Genomic DNA, 23,612 nt, shown 5'->3' with positions numbered 1-23,612 from the left:
GCATTTCTTCTGAATCAGCAAACTATCAGTTTGCCTTAAATCAGCAAAGGAGTGAATGAACCAACATGCATGAAGAAGTTCATGTTAAGTGGTTTAAGCTTTACTCTGTACTCACATCTTACCTTTGCAACTTTTATTGTCATCCATGAGTTCAAACCCATTATTACAAGCACAGCGATAGCTGCCAAGCGTGTTGTAACAGATATGTCTACAGCCACCATTCTGCTCGGCACATTCGTTAATATCTGGAAATAAAGAAAGGATAAATATTGGGTGTATTCACTTCGGTGCTGCAAACGCAGTAGATGGCTGTTTTCAAACTTCACTGTCATGTGGGAAAGGGGGGTTTTCAGCAGAAAAGTTGGAGGGCATGAGAGGGGAGGGTAAACTTATCCCACCCCAGCTGTGGACACTCATCTCCGAAACTCACCCTGCACCATAGAAAAAATCCTCCTTTTGGTGTCCATGTTTTCAAGCCCAATTTCTGTGCAGGGTAAGGAGAAGCCACGGGGACTGCATCTGTCACATGGGAGATGGATTCACTATCCCTGATTTACACCGACGGCCAGCAACTCTCAAGGATTTCAGAGTGGAGTCTTTTCCACCACTACCTACAGATGCTAGTACATTTCCAAGCATGATTCAAAGTGTAGGGGCTGACCTTTAAAGCCCTAAACAGCTTTGGCCCAGTATACCTGAAGAAGCATTTCAACCCTCATCGTGCAGCCTGGAAACTGAGATTCAGCTCCGAGGGCCTTCTGGCAGTTCCCTTATTGTGAGAAGTGAGGTTACAGGGAACCTGGCAGAGGGCCTTCTTGGTAGTGGCACCTGCTCTGTGGAACGCCCTCCCACCAGATGCCAAGGAAATTAACAACTGTACCTTACTTTTAGAAGACATCTGAAGGCAGCCTTATTTAGGGCAATTTTTAATGTTTGATGTTTTATTATGTTTGATGTTTTAATTTGCTGGAAGCTGCCCAGAGTGGGTGGCGCAACCCAGTCAGGTGGGTAGCATATAAATAAATAAATTATTATTATCATTATTATTATTAGTAGTAGTAGTAGTATTGACCCTGGGAAGGTTTGCATGCAAAGAATCTGCACTGAGCTGCAACCATTCGCCATCTCATTATCCTCATCGTGAACACACAGCCACAAGCAGCACAGAACAAGACTTACCTTCATTGCATTTTTCTCCTTGCCAGCCTGGTCTGCAGCGGCAAAGGAATCCGCCTTTCAAGTCGTCACATGTTTTTGTACCGTCTTTATGACACGGACTAGGCAAACACTGATTTGGCAAATCTGGGGATGGAGGGAAGGGTTGAAAACACACCACATAAAACTTTTACCCTGGAATCAAATTATTTAAGACAATATTGCTATTACCATTCAAACAAATTCTGGAGGTGGCAAATGCATTGGTTGCCTCTATAAACAAAAACTGGTGGAGAAAGGAGGCAGTTATTAGCATTGTTTTGTAAAGAAAGATGGCAGCACTGCATTGCCACAAGACACTGTGTTTTAGACCAGAGGTTTTCAACCTTTTGGAGTCCACAGTTCATTTGACCAACTGCATACTTTCTGCAGCACCCCTGTGGGGCTCAGGAGCCCAGTTATGTCACCCCTCGCCTGCAGAGCTGGCAGCCTCTCACCCCTTTTCAAACACCCTCCCTTGTGGAGGGTTTCCTCAGCCTCCTCTCCCCTCTCCATGGGAGTCTTCTGGGCAGCCACCGCCACTGCCCCGGTCTCTGAGCTGCCCTCTTACACTGCCTTACAGGGGCTGGGAAGAAGATGCCCCCAGCCTTAGTGGCCCATCGGAGAGTGGCCAAAGGTGAATGTGAGGCTAGTACCTTACTGTGAGAGGCAGCAGTGGGCACTGCTGGGCCTGCATGGTGGAAAGGCTCCCTTTCAGGACTGGGCACTCAGCTCCCTGACAGGCATTGCACACAGCAAGCACAAGAAAGGCCCACACAGTGCCTGCCTGGCCTCCTACTTGTCTGTCCGTTCCCAAAAGCAAAGGCTGGCAGACTAGCTGGTTTGGCTCCCTCACCCACTTGCTTGCTTACTCCCAAGGCCACCTCAGCTCCTAACAACCAGCACCACCCCCCCCCTGGCCAGTCCCAGAGGCACCATTTGCTTGGGAAGCTTGAAGCCAGGGCAGCTGCAACAAACAACTGTGCAAGCCTTTAGGAGGCAGAGACATGAGAGGGCATCAGAGGAAGGAGGGAAGGAAAGAGGGAAGAGAGTTGCCCATGGCACCCCTAACCATCCTTCAAGGCACCCCAGGGTGCCACGGCACACTGGTTGAAAACCACTGTTCTAGGCAATTTGCTCAATTACAGAAAAGTTAATACACTTGCCAAGCTAAACGAATTATTGTCCTGGAGAGCTCACTCTTTAAAGAAAAAAAATGTGGGAACCATTTACTTTGCCCATTCTGACTTGAAGTCATCATTCTGGAAGAAAAAACATTAATTGCAATAATGGTATACAATTTATTAATAATAATTATATATGTTATGTCCTAAGCCTAACAAGACAGTTCTTCAGGAATTCTTCTTCTGGAGATAGGAACTTATCTTGAATTGAAGCAGAATGTTCTCGTGTAAGAAAGGGAGGAAAGAACGCTTAATTCTCAAGGAGTGGCATGTGACTATCCTCTGCCAAAGGGAAGCATACCTATAAAATTTGCTAAAATCTTGAAAGCCATAAACTGTACTGTTTGAAAACGTCTCTACAATAAGACTGTTAAACACTAAAACAAAAGAAGCCTTACTGAAAGGCAAAGTCAATCCCCATCACAAAGTTTCCCAAGTATGTAATAGTAAGCAAGACCTTGAAGAAAGATATAGTTGGAGGCAGGATACAGGAGCACTCCCAAACCGCACATTTGAGCTTTCTCTAATGAAGCCTTCGTGAATTATCACAGTCTCTCTAATCAGTGGAATGCAACTCGGCAGCCACAGGTCTGCACTGTAATGCAGCAAATACCTGTATCTTCAAGATGCAGACAAGACAGTAGAGCAGAGACGTAACATGGTATTCAAATATTTCAGGTGAAATGTTGCTAATAGTGCTTACTTGTCTAAACCATTTGAGATATTCACAAAGTCATATTGAAAACAGCCAATGCAGCAAAACAGATCCCACAGAAGCACACAAAAATCCTTTGGCTGCAGTAAAATTAAACCAAGCTAAGCTGCCACCTCCACTTTGCCAAGTCAGTACTCATTTGAAGAGTATTATGTTGTTTCCTGTTCAGTTGCACTTTACTCTCCTCTTAAAGTAAGTATCCCACATAAATCAGAAAGCCAGGAGTTCTATACTATTCTAACTTCTATGTATCTCTATAGCACAGGCATAGCAAGGAACCCTAACTTTTCCTCTTGACTAATCATCATGCCTACCACCTCCCATAATTCATTTCAGGCATAAATCTTACCATGGGTGTGATCTGTGTGTCAGCTATGCCAGTGTTAAGAACAATAGTAGCAAAGGACAAGGGATTCTAATCATCCTTTTACTATGATGCCCACGCACTGGCTCAGTCTGTCTCTTTTCCTTGTATAAATCTGTTAGCCAAGAATGCATGCTGCGAGGTTTCTTGTTTGTACCCCGTGAACTCAATATGTTGCCTTAGGCAGGCTTGCTATCTCTCAGGCACAGCATAAGCATTTCTAAGTAAGAGGTTCCCTGCCAGGATCTGAGAGACAACAGATTGCCTTAGGCAACCTAGCGAGTTCATAGCTTTACATACCCAACTTTACAGGTGGTTGTTGTTAAGATAAATGTTATGTGAAGCATTTTTCACGCACAGGAAAAACACTGCATCTGTTCTATTCTTCTTCCCTCTTGCTCAGCAGATGGCATTCTTTAAACCATGCTTTCCATTGCTCGGTCACCACTCCCATTCTTAGCCTTATTTGCAAACAATATATGCCTCTGTTGTTGTCCTCTGAACAGAGACATTTTGCACATGGGCAGTGTTCGAAACTCCCATTGTTCTAGGTGCATTTTGCGACAAGGATTTCTGAGCTCTTGGTGCAGTACTGCGCCTAAGATTTCAGATTAAAACTCCAGAGTGGAAGGAAGGGGGGACCTTTTTCTGCCTCCCCACTTCCAGCTACTTTCTGAAGACTAGAAGAGACCCTTTGAAGAATATTAGGGGGGTGGGCAGGGAAAGGACTAGACCATGTGGTAAATGAACATAATATTTTCGCTGCAGTTCATTCATTTTCAGCTTTGTATTCTTGTTATAAAAACCCCCGCGCCTAGACAATCCGTTGCTGCACCCAAAAACTAGGTTTAAGGTGCCATTTAGCTCCTAGCTTTCATATCTCAGTTTCTAACAGTGCACATAACTAGACAAAAAGTTGGCATGTTACAGGCCTTCCATATCCAATCATCTCACCTTTCTCTCACCTTCCAAAGGATTTCTTTGCACAATGCTTTGGATATCTTTGGTTTCACTGCTTCACTCTTACTTTCAACAGTGAAGGTGACCACCATACGAAGAGAGCTCACTCTCATTATCCCAGCCTTTCCAGCAATGTGTTTAATGTCCTTAGTACACACATGCAAAAAACTTCTGGTAGTGCTAACTAGGGCTGGGCGATGTTGGGTTTTCAACATCACACTGTATCACCACTCAAACATCGCGGTTTGGCGAAATACCACGATGTTGAAAAAAGCTGCATTGGCTTTTGGTTTCACCCCAGCGCCTCACGGTCTGTGGCCAATACAGCTGGCTCCAGCCTGCTGCTCAGCCAGGTGGAAAGGCTCCTGGCCCCAGCTAAGCAAGCCCTGAGGCCCCATGGCCAGGCTCCGCTGTGGGGCAGGAGAGCTCCTGCCCCCAATGGAGCCAGCCCTGAGCCCCCTGCCACTTGTGGTGGAGCAGCAAGGACCTTGGGACTCCTTGGCCAAGCTCCCTCTGCCTTCACTGGCATGGGGGGCGGGCGAGCTACCTTGCCCGCTTGCTCCCCACTCCCCGAAGATGGACCAAGCGGCGGTAGCCAAGCACCTCGATGACTCAGCTTGATTCTCCCTCCGCCAGGGAAGAATATGATGGCATATCGCTGGTGAAAGCGCTGCTGCTCGAGTTCCTCTACCTCCAGCTCCCAGATAGTTTGTTTCTCCCTCAGTGCGCTGGAGGCAAAGGGACTCAAGAGTGGTGACAGTTTCACCAGCGATATACTGCTGAGTGAAGCTGTCATTGCGGTCTGCCCCCACATACCAGTCCTGGGCAATATATCAATATACATCAATATACCAATATATCACCCAGGCCTAGCGCTAACCACACCTTGAAATACTATGAAAGAATATTGGACCCTAGTACCAGCAATGGACAGTGGGGTCATGTTGCTTTCCTGATCTCTGCTGCTGTGGTATATCACAATGGAAAGGCGGGAGGAGCAAGGCAACAGTGAGGTCAGTGCAGTGCAAACATGCCAGCACTCTAGCCAGTGCATTTGCACTGCACTGACCTCACTGCCACCTCATTGTTCCCCATCCCAATATACAGCAATGCCCTGAACTGCAGGACGTCTCGTGGGAGCGTTTGGGTGCAGGGATACTAAAAAGGATGTCAAAAACATCAGAGTGATCAGGTTCTAGTGCTTTATTAAGAGAAAGGTGTAGACTTACAGCAAATCAGCCTGCCAAGTCTCCCAGCCTTTACAAACACGGGGCGGAAACCGCAGCAAGGAGATGGCTTGCCCACATTCTTTATACACAAAGCAGCATGTGTCACTTTGGCCAGAACTCCCCATCACTTCACCTGGCCAGATGAGAGCATAGGTGGCAAAGAGCCACATCTTACAGATAGCTCTCCTTTCTGGGCTGAGAGCCCAGCACCCCAAGCCCACAGATAAGGATAACATCAAAGCAAGCCAATTAGCTCATATCAAAGCAAGTGAATATAAGCATATATGACCTCATGGTTACAACTACTACCAGTTAATTGTGGAGTTATCTTGACTATCAAGATGGCACTAGTGAGGCTTCTGTAGCAGTTCACCTTTGGCTCAATACAAGCAGCAATTGTGTCGGGCAAATGGCACAGTCCTCACCATGCCATCTGCCTAGCACACAAATAATTTGTTGATTTCTTTCACCGCAATAGAAAAACAGAACCGAGTGTGTTCTATTTTTCCTTCCCATCTGAAGTATTAAGATGTATATATTTACAATGCTTATCAACCTCTTCAATTAGAGCCAGGCACTCTGTCCCCCTAAGCACGTCACACTGTCTAGCAAAAAAAATATTACAGGTTGTAAAGATGGACAACAGTAGAAAACTGTGTCAGGAACCAAAAAGTCATATTGAAACAGTACACCTTTCAAGTCTTCTGGCCACAAAATGGCAACTAGGCATTACATTTTGGCGACTGTAACCCTGGTTAAAGGAGACATTTGGCACCTAGCTTATATATCTGAGTTTATAACACTAACAAGGGGGTATGGTATGATTGTGATGATATTTTTTTAAAATGTAGAAGCTAACCACTTCTCATCACCTCCTCTTACTGTCCTCTCAGGCCCAAAAGCCCACCTGGCCACACATAGTCTGGTTTCAGGTCTGCATAACAGCCCAAGCCAACTCAGCTCTGCTTCTGCTGTATTACTTATCTACACTCTCCCCCTGGGCCCAATCCATGGTGGTAGATGACAGTGCCAATGAATGGAGGAAGAGCTGTCACTGCTACAGATACTAAATAGTGACCACAAAAAAACCTGCAGCTGGAACTTTGTAGCACAACCACACGACTGAGCACTGATAGCAGAGCAGCTCTAAAATCACTGCAAAAAGGGTTATTCTGCATTGAATAAAAAGGGTTTTGTAGGCAGCAATTGCTAAGATTTTGCATATTAATCCCAGAATTAAGTTACAGCCACATCTGTTAACTTTTAGGTGAATCTTTCACAATGTTAATGGGTTCTGATCTTGAAAGATAAAGTGAAGCGTAGGCTGCATGTCGTTTAGTGAAAGACTCCCTACATTTGTTTGACCAGATTGTAATAAGACACTTAGGCTACATTTCTATATATCTGGGGTAGAAAACTTGTGCCCTACAGTCTGGTTCTGGCCTCCCTATATCCACAGAAATTTGGCAATTTAATTTATTTATTTATTTGTATATTAACAACTTTATTTAAGTACATTGGGATTTTGCGTGTATGCCCTCCACTGTGATGCTGGAGGGCCCAGCAGCACTCCAATAATCAGAAGCCTCTCCCTCAATTTACCTTGCAGTGGTGCCTCAACTCCATCCAGTGTAATGCCATTGCAAGGAAGTCAGTGAGTCCCTTCTTGTTTCTTAAGCCCCAAGACCTTCTTGCAATGGCGTTACACTGGATGGAGACTAGGCACCGTTGCAAGGTAAGGTGATATTTGAATCACTCTGGACTTCATTCAGCAAAACAGTTGTGCTATAGTGCAAGCACTCTTGGCTGCACCATTGAACTTCTGCTTGTTGTCCTCCTCAGGTCCAATGCTAAACTGTGCTGAATTGAAAAATCAGAACTTAGAGGTTACCTAATAGTTCCTCATACTTGGACCACAGAAGAATGGGGGAAGGAGATGGAGAGAGGGGTTTTTTGGGGAGGTGGGAGGGAGGTTAGACTTATTCCTGTCACCTATGGCACAGTGTGGAATTTTGAAGCGCATGAACTTATCTTGACAGTCCCCATAGTAACCTCCCCAAAGAGACCTACACAGATAGGTCTCTTGATCCATTCTATCTATATACTACAAAGCAGCAAAATATGGTTTTATACCCAACTGTTATAGAAAGGTAAAAAAAAGGTAAAGGACCCCTGGATGGTTAAGTCCAGTAAAAGGCGACTATGGGATTGTGGCGCTCATCTCGCTTCAGGCCAAGGGAGCTGGTGTTTTTCCACAGACAGATTTCTGGGTCATGTGGCCAGCATGACTAAACCACTACTGGTGCAACAGAACACCGTGATGAGTGCCAAAGCACATGGAAACACTGTTTACTTTCCTGCCACAGTGGCACCTATTTATCTACTTGCACTGGCATGCTTTCACACTGCTAGGTTGGCAGAAGCTGGGGCAGAGCAATGGGAGCTCACTCCGTCGTGGGGATTCGAACCACCGACTTTCCAATCAGCAAGCCCAAGAGAGGCTCAGTGGTTTAGACCACAGCGCCACCCGCGTTATAGCAAAGCGAGCTGGCAAAAGTTGGTGCAGTGATTAGCATGCTGTGGAAATTTTTGTTCACTGGGTAATACTGGGCCAGCTGATCCTAGCCTATCTCACAAAGGGATCACATGCAGAGAAGAGCCGTCGTTGAATCCTGGCAGATCTTACACAAGTGATGAAGCTTGCTCCAACAGATGATGCCATCACTAATGACAAAAAAGTACCAGAGCTTCACTCTTCCATGTTCCTTCTCCACTATATCGTTGCCCACCATAACCATATTTTATTATGAAATCCAAATACTGGCAATATTTTATCCAATGGAGCAATGTAGAAGTCTGATGGGAAGAATTACAAGGAGCATTGGGTAATATTCACATGGACTCGACTTGCTCTTCATTTAAGCCAACAACCAACAATACTGTATTCTTTTAGTAACATAGAAATATGAAAAATACTTACTATGCACACATGTATGGAAATTTGGATTTCTTGTATATGGTGACCCATACCTCTTAATACATCCTGAAGAACAAAAACAAACATTATCACTAAGCAAGTTGGCATATTAACTAACTTCTGATTTCCTGGTATTCTATTTAGCATGTTTGCTTGTTTGTTCTATTTAGACTACAACTGCCTTATTAGAAAAAACACAATTCAAATGCTATAAACGTTATTAATTTTGTCAAAATATATTGTTGCTTTGAAATGCAGGTGTTGCAATGGTGCTAAAGTTTATTAGGACCTGTGATTAATCTAGTTTGGGAGGAGGGGAATCTGAAGAATTTACTCAAGACAGAATACAGTTTTCTGTTTTCTGAAGATTCTAATGTTTACATGTTCAACACAAATTTAATAGGGTAATAGTCAGATTTTGAAGGGTCACAATTCTCTGAATAATAGCCTGTCATTATAACTGTATTACTTTGTAATTGTATGCAAATAAAATGTGCCTCTTTTTGAAAAAGAAGAATCAGCAACATGATCTCTTTTAAGATAAAGAGATGTACTCTGTTACCCGGCACATTTTGGGGCAGATATTAACTGTGCCTAGAAAGTGACAACAAAATAGTACGAAGCAAAGGGTTATCACTGCAACTCACCCAAATATCCCGGGTAAAAATAATCCTGTTGGAAAGAGAGAAGGGGGAGGGGGAGCACATGATTATTATAGATTTGGTCTACAATTGAATTCATATTAAAATAAGCTCCTGACAGTTTGATAACTGAGCAATGTGGTCTTAATGGAGGTCATAAGGTATGTGCTTTGCAGCAGTTTTTTAAGATCAGCAGAAGCAAGATTTTCCCAGAAGCCACCATTTCTTCTTGTTTCTCCAGAAGCTGCCTCAAACCACCTGATGGGCAGGTAGGCTGGCTGGTAACCTACCATTTTGGGTGGCTTACCCATTAGCAGATCTGCTGGCTCAGAGGGTTCCAGCTGTCCACTTGAAAACTGAATCTTTCCCAGCAGCTCTTGCAAACTTGCTTCAAGAGCCAAATTCTCCTTCAACACTTAAAATGTAGCTCTCCCAAGCAGTGGTGTTGTGAAGAAGGAACAAGGGAAAATACAGTTCCAGGTCTTTTTCCACAGAAGGAGCGATGGCATTTATTTTTGAGAGCACCACAGCAATATACCTGAGAGAGGAGCAACCCTCTTTGCCCTCATAACAACCCTAGGGTTAGGGTTCAACATCCTAACACCTTTGCCAGTTTATTCTACAATAGTCAGCCTGCCCTAATGATTTGGGTATCATACTATGTGCTGCAGTGCTTCTCTTGAGTGGCAAGTATATATGTTTATATATAGATATGGATCAGGCTTCCTCAACCTCGGCCCTCCAGATGTTTTTGGCCCACAACTCTCATGATCCCTAGCTAGCAGAACCAGTGGTCAGGGATGATGGGAAATGTAGTCTCAAAACATCTGGAGGGCTGAGGTTGAGAAAGCCTGATATAGACACACACACAGACACACACACACAGCTGCTTGCATTCTTGTTCACTTCTGTTGAGCATGGCTATGAGCTCACCTTGGGAACATGGCTATGGGGACTGTCAGTATGCTATTCTGCACTTAAAATTACCACTACACCACTGAGCCCCAGCTCCACAACACAAATCCACCAGATGGGGAAGGCACGATTTCAGTAAAGAGGCAGGAACTCTCCCCGCCAACAAATCTGAACATCACAAGAAAAGTGAGCTCTTATTTTTAAAAAGACAATTAAAAACCTTGCAACAAACAACCATACAAAAATACCAATTTTTACACGCAAGAAAACAATGGTAATAAAAAATCAGTTGCATAGAACAATGAATTACAAGTGTTAGGCAGTGATGGTGGTGTATTCACAGAATCATGTAGCATTGGAAGAAATCATGAGGGCATCTAGTCCAACCCCTGCAATGCTGGAATCTTTCATCCAACATGGGGCTCAAACCCACAACCCTAAGATGCTCTACCGAATGAGCTATACTATAAGGGCTGAAATTTTCTTGCAGTCATTTCAAGCAGGTCTCTCCAAAGCCTTCCATGATCCCCCAATTGGATGTATGCAATAAAGCTATGCTATGTACCATAAAACAAGTCAAAGCTTGTTAGTTCTCTGGACCCTTTCAGTTTGTACAACAGCTCTTTAACTGAAGCAAGTGTCGAAACCCATTCACACCAGGTTTTTAGTGACAATCTTTTCAAATCCCTCCAAACACTTAGTAATTTCCAGTGTCTCCGTCACCAGGAGATACGGTTCTTATTTTGCAAGTTCTCAATTATTCCCTCAAAGACACCCAATTAATCTACAGGTGAAACAACTACTACTACTGCCTGCCTATACAGTGGTACCTGGGGTTACAGACGCTTCAGGTTACATACACTTCAGGTTAAGAACTTTGCTTCAGGATGAGAACAGAAATCGTGCTCCGGCGGTGCAGCGGCAGCAGGAGGCCCCATTAGCTAAAGTGGTGCTTCAGGTTAAGAACAGTTTCAGGTTGAGAACGGACCTCTGGAACGAATTAAGTACTTAACCTGAGGTACCAATGTATCAAACTTTGGAGTACAGCATCAAACATAGACTTCCAATCAAGGCTTGTAACACTATAAACTGTTCTCATGATATATTCCAGGAAAAGAAGCTGGTGCAAAAATCAGTGCACCTTAAGAGGAGCTGAGTCAAAGGTCAAGTAAGTAGCAACTGGCCTAGCTTTTAAAGGAATTTAAATCTGGAAACAGTTACTGCACCCTGACAGATACTTGAAGCTCATTTTAGCTTTCTCCTCTCATTTCCAATAGACGGGAGAGATTAAGAGGATGAGACCAGAATCGAAACGGTTGCAACAGCCATATGCAGTGCTTTTCCTAGTGTATGACACCAAAAGCAAACAAAATGATCGTAGAATCAGTTGGAAGGGACATTGAGGGTCCCCGCGATGCAGGAATCCTGTCCACAGTCATCCTTGGGTGGGCTTGAACCACCAACCCTCTGGTTAACAGTAAGACACGCTGTCCCACTGCACCACAGAAATAAAATGATATGCTTGAGACTTTTAGCTCCCAGTGGATATTAAGCATCTACTGTGGGGCATGAGGAGGAATTCAAGGAAGAGAATGGAAGATTTTTGCATAGATAAAAGTGCATGGTAGTTAGGAAGGAGTGATGAATAACAAACAAGAGTGCCAAAAGTGCAGTGTTGCACAAATGTAATACTTCTACAGAGTTATGGAGGCTGGGGAGGGCTTTTAAGGCCAAGATAATGAAAGAATGCACCAAGATGCCCAGAACAAAATTCTAAACTATTGGTACTTATGTTTCTGATGCTTGAATATTTCTAATTTCGTTAAGCAGCTTAAACTTCCATCCACAGCCCATTTAATCCAGAACTGTTCTATGGGAGAGAGTCAAATGGGCTGCTCAGAAGGCATTCATCTGTGACTTTAAATATCTGCAAAGCCCAAAGAGTTTCGTTTACTCTTGAGAAAAACAAAAAATGAGAACAAAAGCTGAGCTGGAAATAGCCTTTTCCTGCACATGACATTTCTATTTATTCGGGCTTCCGAAACTCTGTAGATTGGTATTTCTGTTCAGCTTATACCAAAAGGATTAATCTGACAGGAAGAGCAAATTGCATCCTATAGAGGAAAAAGTCAGCTGAGGTTAAGGTGGTGGCATCATTCAGAAAACAAAGGTGAGCTTGCCCTATAGAGGCACCAGACTATTTTTTCTAATGTCTGGAATGAGAGCGTGCGCCAACATTTAGAAGAAATGCTATGACTAAAAACTTGAAAAGTATTATACATCTTTTTCTGGCCCAAGTCCTTAGGAGCAGTCACTTTAAATAGAACTCTATTTCCATCTTTGTACAGTGATGATCTCAAAATAACAAAAACAACAACTAATAGAATCACATTACAGTGGTACCTCGGGTTACAGACGCTTCAGGTTACAGATGCTTCAGGTTACAGACTCCGCTAACCCAGAAATAGTACCTCGGGTTAAGAACTTTGCTTCAGGATGAGAACAGAAATCGCATGGGGGTGGCACAGCAGCAGTGGGAGGCCCCATCAGGTTAAGAACAGACCTCCAGAACGAATTAAGGTACCACTGTAATAAATATCAAAACACACTCTACATAAAACATGAAGACTGATTTTTAAAATGTTTTTAAAAAGGTGGCGCCTCCCAGCTTCAAACTCCTGATAAACAATCAGCTACATCAGGCCCATTTACCACAGCATGAGTTGCACAATTTTTATGGCTTGGGCACTGGTTTATGGCTTGGAGTTGCCCTGAAACTGAACCAGTTTCTGAAGACCAAAACCAGAAGTTATGCACAGAAGCCTGTAAGTAGTCTCCATTTTTTAAAAATGAAAAGCAGCCTTAGAAGGTTGTGAGCATGACGGAGCAGATGGGGGCTGGGGGAGTGTTTGCTGAACACTCTGTCAGCTGTTTTCCCAGTCAAAATTGCTCTCCAATTTGCTTTCCTACTATGGGGGTTGATAGAATGCAACTAAACAATTCTGTCACATCATGCTTCCTTGCAATTTACTGAAACACCCATTAATAATAAAAAAGCATTTGCTGGTCCAGTGTATAAAAGCCAGTTTTCTGGCATTTCTTCATCACACTGCAGTGTGACAAAAATTTACCAGTTCCTCAGTTCAGGTGAGATGTATGCATCACCTGCAGTTGCTCATACATGAGTAGACTTAAACCTTTAGCCAATCCCAGGTGAGCTGACATAGAGAGGGAGAGGGAAAGAAGTGGAAAAGAGTTAGAGTTTTGCCCACCCAATGAAGTTGTTGTGCATTTAAATCATAATGCCATTTAGGGGGGCACTTCAGGATCCTTATTGTACTAATGAAAACTGTTCCGCCCATATTTGGACCTGGCTGAACTGCAGCCAAGTCCAAAACAGGGGGGTTCTGCTGTCATTGGGCAAATACGGTGGTGGGACTTGAGGTCTCAAATTTCAGTGGCACTCTGTGAAACACCGAAATTTGGTGCCCCCACCCCGATTCTCGTGCTCCATTATAAATAGTTGTGGCATCTCTTGTGGCGCCTCCGAGGCTCGGCACCCAATATACACCTCTGGCAAATGAACGACACGTTCCCATGTAGTAATACAGCTTCCTTGCACTATAGTTTGCTAATGTTCCATTAGACGCATTTCAGCATTCAAGGATAATCAGTGTAAAGTCATGGATCCACACAGGAACGTTTTAGTAAAATCCTCCAAGGAAATGCAATGCTAACATCTTCAGGAGAATTTTTTTACCAGATCTGAAAGATTTATACCATTTAAATCAAAATAGTAACTGTTGTTAGGATAGCTAGACATAGGTTGCATTTCCAGTGATATTTATGTCTAGACGACTTAAGTTCACCAACATAAACCAAAGACATTTTATATTCTCTTAATCCTCCATTCCCTCACCACGATTACATTCTTTCCTCATTCTCTAATGTATTAATAAACATCTAGATAGCCATTTATATCTTTATATCTAAATATTTCCATTATTAGAAGTGGTCTCATTATTGTGGCTGCCAAACTTCCTTTGTAGAAAAGAAGAGTAACTGCTACTATATTTATCATTTGGTCAGCAGTGCATTATTAGGAACCGGCTACAAAAAATAATAACAAACTTTTTTAAAAAAACAAACCCTGCACAAAATGCAGTTGCAATGCTTAGATGATCCTTGGCCAATGAAGTCTTGCTTGCACATTCAAGCAACATTTGCCACAACCATCACCACACCCCCATTGCCCTGAATCTCCCACATTGAATGGGACAGTATGAAGGGGGATTCCCAGCGCATTTGGATAAATGTACTACCTACAAGCCTCTGTACAATCAGGGAAGCCGGATATTGCTGGGTACCCAACAGTGTTCAGGGGAAGCCTCCTTCAAACCTTCCCTTCTCAAAGCATGAAGGTCCCCACCGGGAATGGAGTCATCTTCGCTGCCTTCTTCGCGTATTCACTTTGGACACCTGAAGAGAGCTATAGTGGTCCTAAGATGAACCCAGCCAAAGTCAAGCATGCAAGCCGCATGGATTTCAATGTGAAACGCTAAAGCATATCTTCAGCTTTCTCCTTTAATATCACGGCTTTAAAATGCTTCATTTTGATTGGATCATGGCCACAGACATCTTACACACACAAAACACACCCCAGTGAACAGGGTTTTTCCTCCACACCGTTTTTTTGTTACTGGGATCATCACTGCTTCCTTCCACTCTTGGAAGCAAGCACCCTCATTTACATGTACATGCGCCTCATTTGCCTCCCCCTCACTGGATTGCTACTAGACACTAATGCGTGAAATGCCTCTTACATTTACATGCGTGAAATGCATTTGCACTGGAACTTGACAATAAAGGAATTCTGTTGGTGTTGGTAGATCTAGTAGCTCATTCACAAACTGAGTTATTACCAAGTTACTGCATCATGCTAAACTATGGTTTAGTAAGACATAAGCAAACCTAGCCTCTTCCCAGTTCTCCCTTGCCCTTTTTTCCTCCCAGGCAACCAATACGAGGAGTCTGAATGTTTTTGGTTTTGTTGAACCATGGTTTGTTATATCATCCAGATCAATAAACTGTGGTTAATTTCAGAAAGCCAGAATCAAACCAGAGTTACTGGAACTGGTTTTGTGAAATAACCATAGTTAAGGTTAACCATAGTTCCAGGCCCACACAACACACTAAACTGTGGTTTAAAAAAAAGGAGAAGCCAAAACTTCCAAACTCCTCCCATTGTAAGGGAATAGAAGAGGGAGTTTGTGTGAGCCCAGGAGGAGGATACACTCATTGTTATCACAATAAACTAGTGTGATTTCTTTTGTTCTGGTTGTTATTATGTATTTGTGTTTTGATCTTGTATTTTTATGTTGTGAACTGCCCTGAGATCTATGGATGAAGAGTGCTATACAATTTTAATAACAAACAGATTTGTGTGATGTCCAAACTTAGCCATATACAGTCATAACTCATGTTGCGTTAGGTTCATGTTGCATCTTTTCTGCTTGCAAATGTGGCAAACCCGGAATTGTATACTTCCAGGTTTTGACGCATGCGCAGAAGCACATGCACAGAAGTTCTCTATCGCACCCTGGATGGCACCCTGGAACGGATCGTGTCCACAACTAGAGGTAGCGCTGTACAGTGGCACCTTGGTTTACGAACTTAATCCATTCCTGAAGTCCATTCTTAAACCAAAGTGTTTTTAAACCAAGGCATGCTTTCCCAAGGAAGCTGGGGACTCAGTTTACAAATGGAACACACTCAACAGGCCCTGCAACAACAAGATGGCCCTGCAATTCCTTAGTTGGAATTGTAATGGGCTCAACATGCCTTTGAGGAGACGACAAGTTTTTCACATTTTGAACAGAGAACAATTGGATTTGATATGCCTACAAGAAACTCATATAACCAGAGCCCACAGGAGACTACTCATAAACAAAAGATTGGGACAAGAATTCATCTCGTCGGACAAAGTAAAAAAAAGAGGAGTTGTGATTTATGTAAAAGAGAAGTGGGCCCCAAAAATGATTTTTAAAGACGAACAAGGAAGATATTTGGCAGTTGAGATACAAGTACAAGGAGAAAAATTTTTGATAGTTGGGATTTATGCACCAAATGAAGGCAAGGCAGAATTTTTTAAGAAACTCCATGAAACTTTGATGGACTATTTGGATTACAATATGATAATTATGGGAGACATGAATGGCGTAGTCTCTACAAACATGGACAAAGCACAAAGATTGACAGTTACCAAGGAAGGGAGACTTCCGAAGACCTTTTTTGAAATGACGGAAAATATGGACTTAATAGACATATGGAGAACAAGGAACCCTCTCGAGAGAGAGGGAACCTTTTTCTCCCAAGCAATGATGACCTGGACCAGAATTGACCAAATTTGGATTACTAGTGGAATGGCTCCAAAGATTAAGAAGGTAGAAATCTGCCCAAAAACATGTTCCGACCATAACGCCGTGAAGATGGAAATGAAACTTACAGCAACTGGTCAGTTTAGATGGAGGATGAACGACGCCCTGTTTCGAGATAAGGAGATCCACATGAAGGCCCAAAGAACTTTAAAGGACTATTTCGAAATAAACCTAAAGGGTGAGGTGGAAAAGAGAGTGATCTGGGACGCAAGTAAAGCCGTGATGCGAGGCTTTTTGATTCAACAAAATTCAATAAAGAAGAGAAAACAGAATGAGAAAAAGGAAAAGATCTTGGAAAAGATAAAAGAAAGAGAGAAAGAATTAAGAGCAAAGCCAAAGTCCCAGGAGATTTTGAGAGAGATTAAGTTATATCAAACACAATATATGGAATTGATGAATCAAGAGATAGAATGGAAGATAAAGCAAATGAAACAAAAGACATTTGAATCGGCAGACAAATGTGGCAAACTTCTGGCATGGCAATTGAAGAAAAGGCAGAAACTAAATACAGTTACAAGCCTAGAAGTGGATGGAAAAAACATATCCAAACCTAATGAGATCAGAAATTGCTTTTTGAGCTATTTTAAAAAACTCTATTCTCAAGGGCCACAAAATGAAGAAGATATAGATAAATTCCTTAACAAATATGGATTACAAAAAATCTCTCATCAGAGTAAGGTGGACTTGAACCAGAAAATAACAGAACAAGAGATAGAGGGCGCCATTCAGAACATGCAATTGGGTAAGTCTCCAGGGCCAGACGGACTGACTTCCAGATATTACAAATCTTTGAAGGAATGGCTGATTCAACCGTTAAAGGAAGTTTGTAACGAGATCTTAGAGGGAAAAAAGGCACCTGATTCGTGGAAAGAAGCGTATATTTCACTCATACCAAAGACAGAGACTGAAAAAACTCAATTGAAGAACTACCGCCCAATATCATTACTCAATGTGGATTACAAAATTTTTGCAGACATTCTAGCAAAAAGACTTTAAAAAGTTTTGATGGAGAAGATTCATAAGGACCAAGCAGGCTTTCTCCCAAAAAGACATCTATCAGATAATGTTAGGAATATAATAGATATTTTGGAAAAGCTAGAGGTGAATATAAACACTAAAGCAGTGTTGATATTTGTGGATGCGGAGAAAGCCTTTGACAATATTTCTTGGAGTTTTATGAAAAAGAATCTTCACGGGATGGGGGTAGGCCAAGGATTTGAGAACGGTATGGGTGCGATATATTCTGAACAAAAAGCTAAGCTGATTGTAAATAACGTGATAACTGAGGAACTTACGATAGAAAAAGGAACACGACAGGGGTGCCCAATTTCCCCATTACTTTTCATATCGGTTCTGGAGGTGTTGCTGAATATGATCAGAGATGACCAGCAGGTTAAAGGTGTACAGGTCGGAACTAAACACTACAAGTTAAGGGCATTTGCAGATGACCTTGTATTGACTTTGCAAGAGCCAAACACTAGTACGAAAAGGGTTTTAGAAATAATTCAACAATTTGGCCAGGTAGCTGGATTTAAATTGAATAAACAAAAAACTAAAGTTCTGGGAAAAAATTTAACAGATATGGAGAAGGAGAAATTCCAGGAGGAGACAGGTTTGACGGTGGTTAAGAAGGTGAAATACCTAGGGGTTTATATGACATCTAAAAATTTGAATTTGTACAAGGACAACTATGAAAAATGTTGGTCAGAAATCAAAAAAGATCTAGAAATATGGTCAAATTTGAAATTGTCAATGTTGGGCCGAATTGCAGTCATTAAGATGAATGTATTGCCTAGAATGTTATTTTTGTTTCAAACCTTGCAGATTTTGGACAAGATGGACTGTTTCAAGAGGTGGCAGAAAGATATAATGAAATTTGTCTGGCAGGAAAAAAGCCCAGAATAAAATTTAAAATACTTACAGATGCAAAAGAAAGAGGGGGATTTGCCCTGCCGGACTTAAAACTGTATTATGAAGCAGCAGCTTTTTGCTGGCTGAAAGAGTGGATGCTCCTCGAGAATACAGACATTTTGGATTTAGAAGGTTTCAATAATACATTTGGCTGGCATGCATATTTATGGTATGACAAAATCAAAGTGCATAGTGCCTTTAAAAACCATATTGTCAGAAAAGCGTTGTTTAATGTTTGGATAAGATATAAAGATTTGTTGGAGAACAAAACCCCTAGATGGGTGTCACCCTTGGAGGCTAAGGCATTGAAGAAATTCAATATGGAGGCCGGATGGCCAAAGTATTGGGAGATTTTGGAACAGGACGGAGACAAACTGAAACTACAGAGTCATGAAAAATTGAAACCTATAGTACGAGATTGGCTCCATTATTATCAAATAATGGAGGTTTACAAACAACACAGAAAAATTGGCTTCCAGGTGGAAAAATCTAAACTAGAGACAGAATTGTTAGAGCCCAATACTAAGAATTTGTCAAGAATGTATACTTTGCTGTTGAAATGGAATACACAAGATGAAACAGTTAAATCAGCTATGATTAAGTGGGCACAGGACATTGGTCATAATATTATGTTTGCTGACTGGGAAAGGTTGTGGAACACCGGTATTAAATTTACGGCATGTAATGCCTTAAAGGAAAATATTATGAAAATGATCTATAGGTGGTACATGACCCCAGTCAAGCTAGCAAAAATTTACCATTTGCCTGATAATAAATGTTGGAAATGCAAGGAAGCTGAAGGTACTTTTTATCATCTTTGGTGGACATGCCCGAAGATTAAGGCTTTCTGGGAAATGATATATAATGAAATGAAAAAGGTATTTAAATATACTTTTCTTAAGAAACCAGAGGCCTTTCTCTTGGGCATTGTCGGCCAACTTGTGTCAAAGAAAGATAGAACTTTTTTTATGTACGCAACAACAGCAGCAAGAATACTGATCGCAAAGTATTGGAAGACACAAGAGCTACCCACCTTGGAAGAGTGGCAGATGAAAGTGATTGACTATATGACATTGGCTGAGATGACTAGCAGAATTCGTGATCAGGGAAAGGAGACGGCGGAAGAAGAATGGAAGAAATTTAAAATTTATCTCAAGGACTATTATAAACTTGATGAATGCTAGAATGTCGTGGTTTTTAGAAAAAAAAGGGTTGCAGTGATATAAGATTTGATTAAAAAAAAGGATTAAGATGAATTAGGTTGAAAGAAAATATATCTATAAGTTGCTATAAAAATTTGGATATGGGGATGCAGAAAGGGGAGGTATGGGGGAGTCTAAGAAAAGAAGTTTATGAAAAGATATCTTGAAACTATGCTTGTTTGTTTGTCTTTTTATATGTTTGTTTGTCATAAAAAACTTATGTAAAACCAATAAAAATAAAAAAAATGCAAATGGAACACACTCAACAGGAAGCGAATCATGTTCTTATTCCAAGGCAAAGTTCACAAACCAAAACACCTACTTCCGGGTTTGCAGCGTTCTTAATCCAAGTTGTTTATAAACTAAGCTGTTCTTAAACCAAGGTACCACTGTACATGCAAGTGTGATCCAGTTCTGAGCTTACCACATTCATTTTTCTTGCCCTTTTAATTACAGTGGCTTGTAACCAACTACCGTATTTTTTGTCCCATAGGACGCTCCGTCCCATAGGACGCACCTAGTTTTTTTGGGGGGGAAATAAAGGGGGAAAAAATTCCCTTTATTTCCCCCCCAAAAGCAGGTCGGGGAAACAGAACCAGGTCGAGGAACAGTAGGATGGTGGCGCTGCGCCTCCCTGCTGTCCCCCGAGCTTGTGGGGCTGGGTGATGTCTGCCCCGCGCGAGGGGCGTTCTACATCAGGGCGCCCCCCCTGCGGGGCGGCAGGCTGCTATCCGCAGCATGGGGAGCCTTGCCGGGAACTCCTGCAAGGCTCCCCACGCTGCGGATGTCTGCCTGGCGCGGGGGGCGCTCTGCTTCAGGGCGCCCCGCCCGCCGAGCGGTAGGCTGCTATCTGCAGCCTAGACATCCCTGTCGGACCTCCCGTAGGGCTGCCTAGGCTGCGGATCTGTTCCCGAAGCCTGGAGAGCGAGAGGGGTTGGTGCGCACCGACCCCTCTCGCTCTCAAAGCTTCATCAAAAGCCTGCATTCACCCCAAAGGACGCACCCAGATTTCCCCTTCATTTTTGGAGGGGAAAAAGTGCATCCTATAGGGCGAAAAATACGGTAACTTCTACTCAGAGTAAACCCATCTGAAATTAATGGACACAAGTTAGATATGTCTATTGACTTCATCAAGTCCTCTCCAACTAGCACTGGATATAATCCAATGAGAAATAATAGCAAAATCAAGTAAGTTGCTCAAAACCCCAGCCTTTTTTGTCCACTATTTTTGTTTTTTCACAAATCCTTGATAAAACACAAAGTGTGTAGGGAGAACGATGACACCTCTCATAATTAAAACAAGGAATTACTTCACTAGAGCTGTCATGCCTTGTCTAGGCCTTTCCTGTTATGTAAAACTGCTTTATCCTAGGCGTTACAAGGCCTACAAATAAAGTAAAATAAGATAATACACAATACTGTAACTTATAATTCTGATATCGGCCTAGTATCCACTCCACTGAATAACAGATTTCTACCCTTCCTCCTCAAAGAGTGCTTTAAAGCATCTTATAAAATTTAAAATTAATATATAAAAGGATAAAACCATGCAAACAATTGCAGCATTACAATAAAAAGCAGTTAAAGATTAAACAGCAGTGAACATAAACAAGAAAAACCTATAAAAGTAGAACTTCTCCAAAGCTAATTTGAAAATATTTGTCTTTCACCTTTTGTTCTGCTTCACCAAATGATGCCATGTTTATATGTGGCTCTCTATTCCTGGAATATTACCAGAGAGCTTCCCCCTTCCCATCTACCTACTCAGCAGCCTTTGGTATAGTGGAACAGGTCTCTCAACATGTGGCAAGCCTATTCGATACATGACTGACAATTCATGCTTATCTTTGATAGTCAGATTTTCAGTTTCACTGTCGGCATGTGCACGTGTGTGTGCGCACACACACACAAAATCCAGAATTGGAAGCACATTCTTAATCCTGTCTGGTACTAAATGTTGTTCCTACTAATACTAGACATCTGTTCAAGAGAAAATGTAGTTGAGAATCACAGTGCCAAATATGCAATCACATCTAAAATGAACATAGAGCTGGTTGGCTGAGCTCGGAGGACCCTTGTTCGAATCGTATGCCTATTATAGCCTCAATTAGTGGGAATTCTGGACTCTGAATTAAGAGATCTAAGCTTAGGTTTCAATGAAATATGAAATCCTTTCTATGAGAGGGACTGTAGCTAAGTGGCAGCACACATGCTTTGCTCTTAAGTCTGGCCTGCTGTAAGGCAGCTTCCTATACAGTGGTACCTCGGGTTACATACGCTTCAGGTTACAGACTCCGCTAACCCAGAAATATTACCTCGGGTTAAGAACTTTGCTTCAGGATGAGAACAGAAATCGTGCTCCGGTGGCGCAGCAGCGGCAGGAGGCCCCATTAGCTAAAGTGGTGCTTCAGGTTAAGAACAGTTTCAGGTTAGGTACAGACCTTCGGAACGAATTAAGTACTTAACCTGAGGTACCACTGTATTCCTAATTAGACAAACCACCATTTCCCCTCCCCCACACTACAATATGGGGTTGATAAAACTGTACTAATTTATGGGGTTTTTGTAACAGTTAAATCAAAAAGAACTTTCTGACAGTAAGAGCTGTTTGACAGTGGAATAGACTCCTACAAGTGGTGGTGGACTCTCCTTCCTTGGAGGTTTTTAAGCAGAGGTTGTGTAGTCATCTGCCATGTATGATCTAGTAGAGATTCCTGCAATGCGGGAGGTTGGACTAGACCCCTCCAAAAAATAATAATCCCAAAAGCAGCAATCTTCATGGGGCATTTTCTCCATCCTCTTGATCATTTTGGTTCTCTTTTCTGAAGCTTTTCCGACTCTATAATCTCTTTGAGATAAGGGAACCAGAAGTATTTCAACTATGGTTACTCCATAGGTTTCTATAATACCATTACAATACCATGAGTTTTATTTTCAGTTCCATCCCTAAGGATTCCTAGCATGCAATTTGCCTTTTTTACAATCTGCCATACACTGGGTCAACATCTATCTTCATCAATCTATCCACTACAACCCCACGTTGGCCATCTTCAACATAAATTGACCCGGGACTTCCCAGCACTGGATAAAAATTGGGCATGATTCAACCAAAGTTAAGCCCTCTTAGGACAACATGTGTGTACATATTAGGAAGTCTCTCTAGACTGCCCTCATTTAAGCATTGCTTAATAACATCCCCACAGAAATCAACTAAATGTGAAGATCAGTTCACAATACAAACTACTAAAATGAACTGTAACTGCCATTGTGTAGCAGTCCTTGAGGAAAACAAGAAAGTGATCTGTAACCAACTCAAGCCAAGCTGAGAACGTTTTAAAAGACCTAATAGGTGTCCGACTGCCCTACACCTCATAATGGTTTGGCAATCAGGCAGCAGCACTAAGTGTGAGCCAGGTACTGATGCAATCACTCCTAAGAAATCTTCTAGTTTCTTCCCACAGACGCCTTCAGTTTTCACTCAGATGTTTGTTTAGGAAACATTTTTTTACGCTGAGGTCAGCCAAATTCCACGGCAGTTTCTGCTATTGAGCTTGTGTACCTGGCTGAACACTAAAAGGTCAATTATTTCTTTCTCTGCACATTGTAACCACCACAAGCTTTTGTAGCAGAATCTTCTCACTGAGAGTTCACTCTGCTCAGTAGAAAAAAATCTGGAATATATTGTGTTCCTAGTAAATCTGAAAACATTCCATAACACTGTAACATACTTTCTTGTAAAGCTTTGTATCCTGTATGTTTTTTCTCAATTTCAACCTTAGTAATAACATCTAGCTTACTTGTTAATGTGTGCTCAAACACTTCTGTACCTTCTGACCCAGGTTCTGTTCTTTCTTTTTAAAGTGAGTGTCAACTGAAGTGAGGA

General features: G+C 42.1%; 1 protein-coding gene across 1 annotated transcript in view; it reads right to left on the bottom strand.

The window, feature by feature from the left end:
• The window catches only part of GAS6 (growth arrest specific 6), a 50,360-nt gene that overhangs the window by 18,917 nt on the left and 7,831 nt on the right, over positions 1–23,612 (bottom strand). The window contains exons 3-6 of the mRNA XM_082218644.1: positions 9,271–9,295; positions 8,627–8,689; positions 1,180–1,302; positions 123–245 (exon numbers count right to left, since the gene is read on the bottom strand). Of these exons, the coding sequence (XP_082074770.1) occupies positions 123–245; positions 1,180–1,302; positions 8,627–8,689; positions 9,271–9,295 (334 nt within the window). The remainder of the gene's footprint in view (positions 1–122; positions 246–1,179; positions 1,303–8,626; positions 8,690–9,270; positions 9,296–23,612) is intronic.

This window comes from Podarcis vaucheri, assembly GCF_965113315.1.
Source record: "Podarcis vaucheri genome assembly, chromosome: 4".
Lineage (NCBI taxonomy): Eukaryota > Metazoa > Chordata > Lepidosauria > Squamata > Lacertidae > Podarcis > Podarcis vaucheri.
This window is presented reverse-complemented; position numbering and strand designations above follow the sequence as displayed.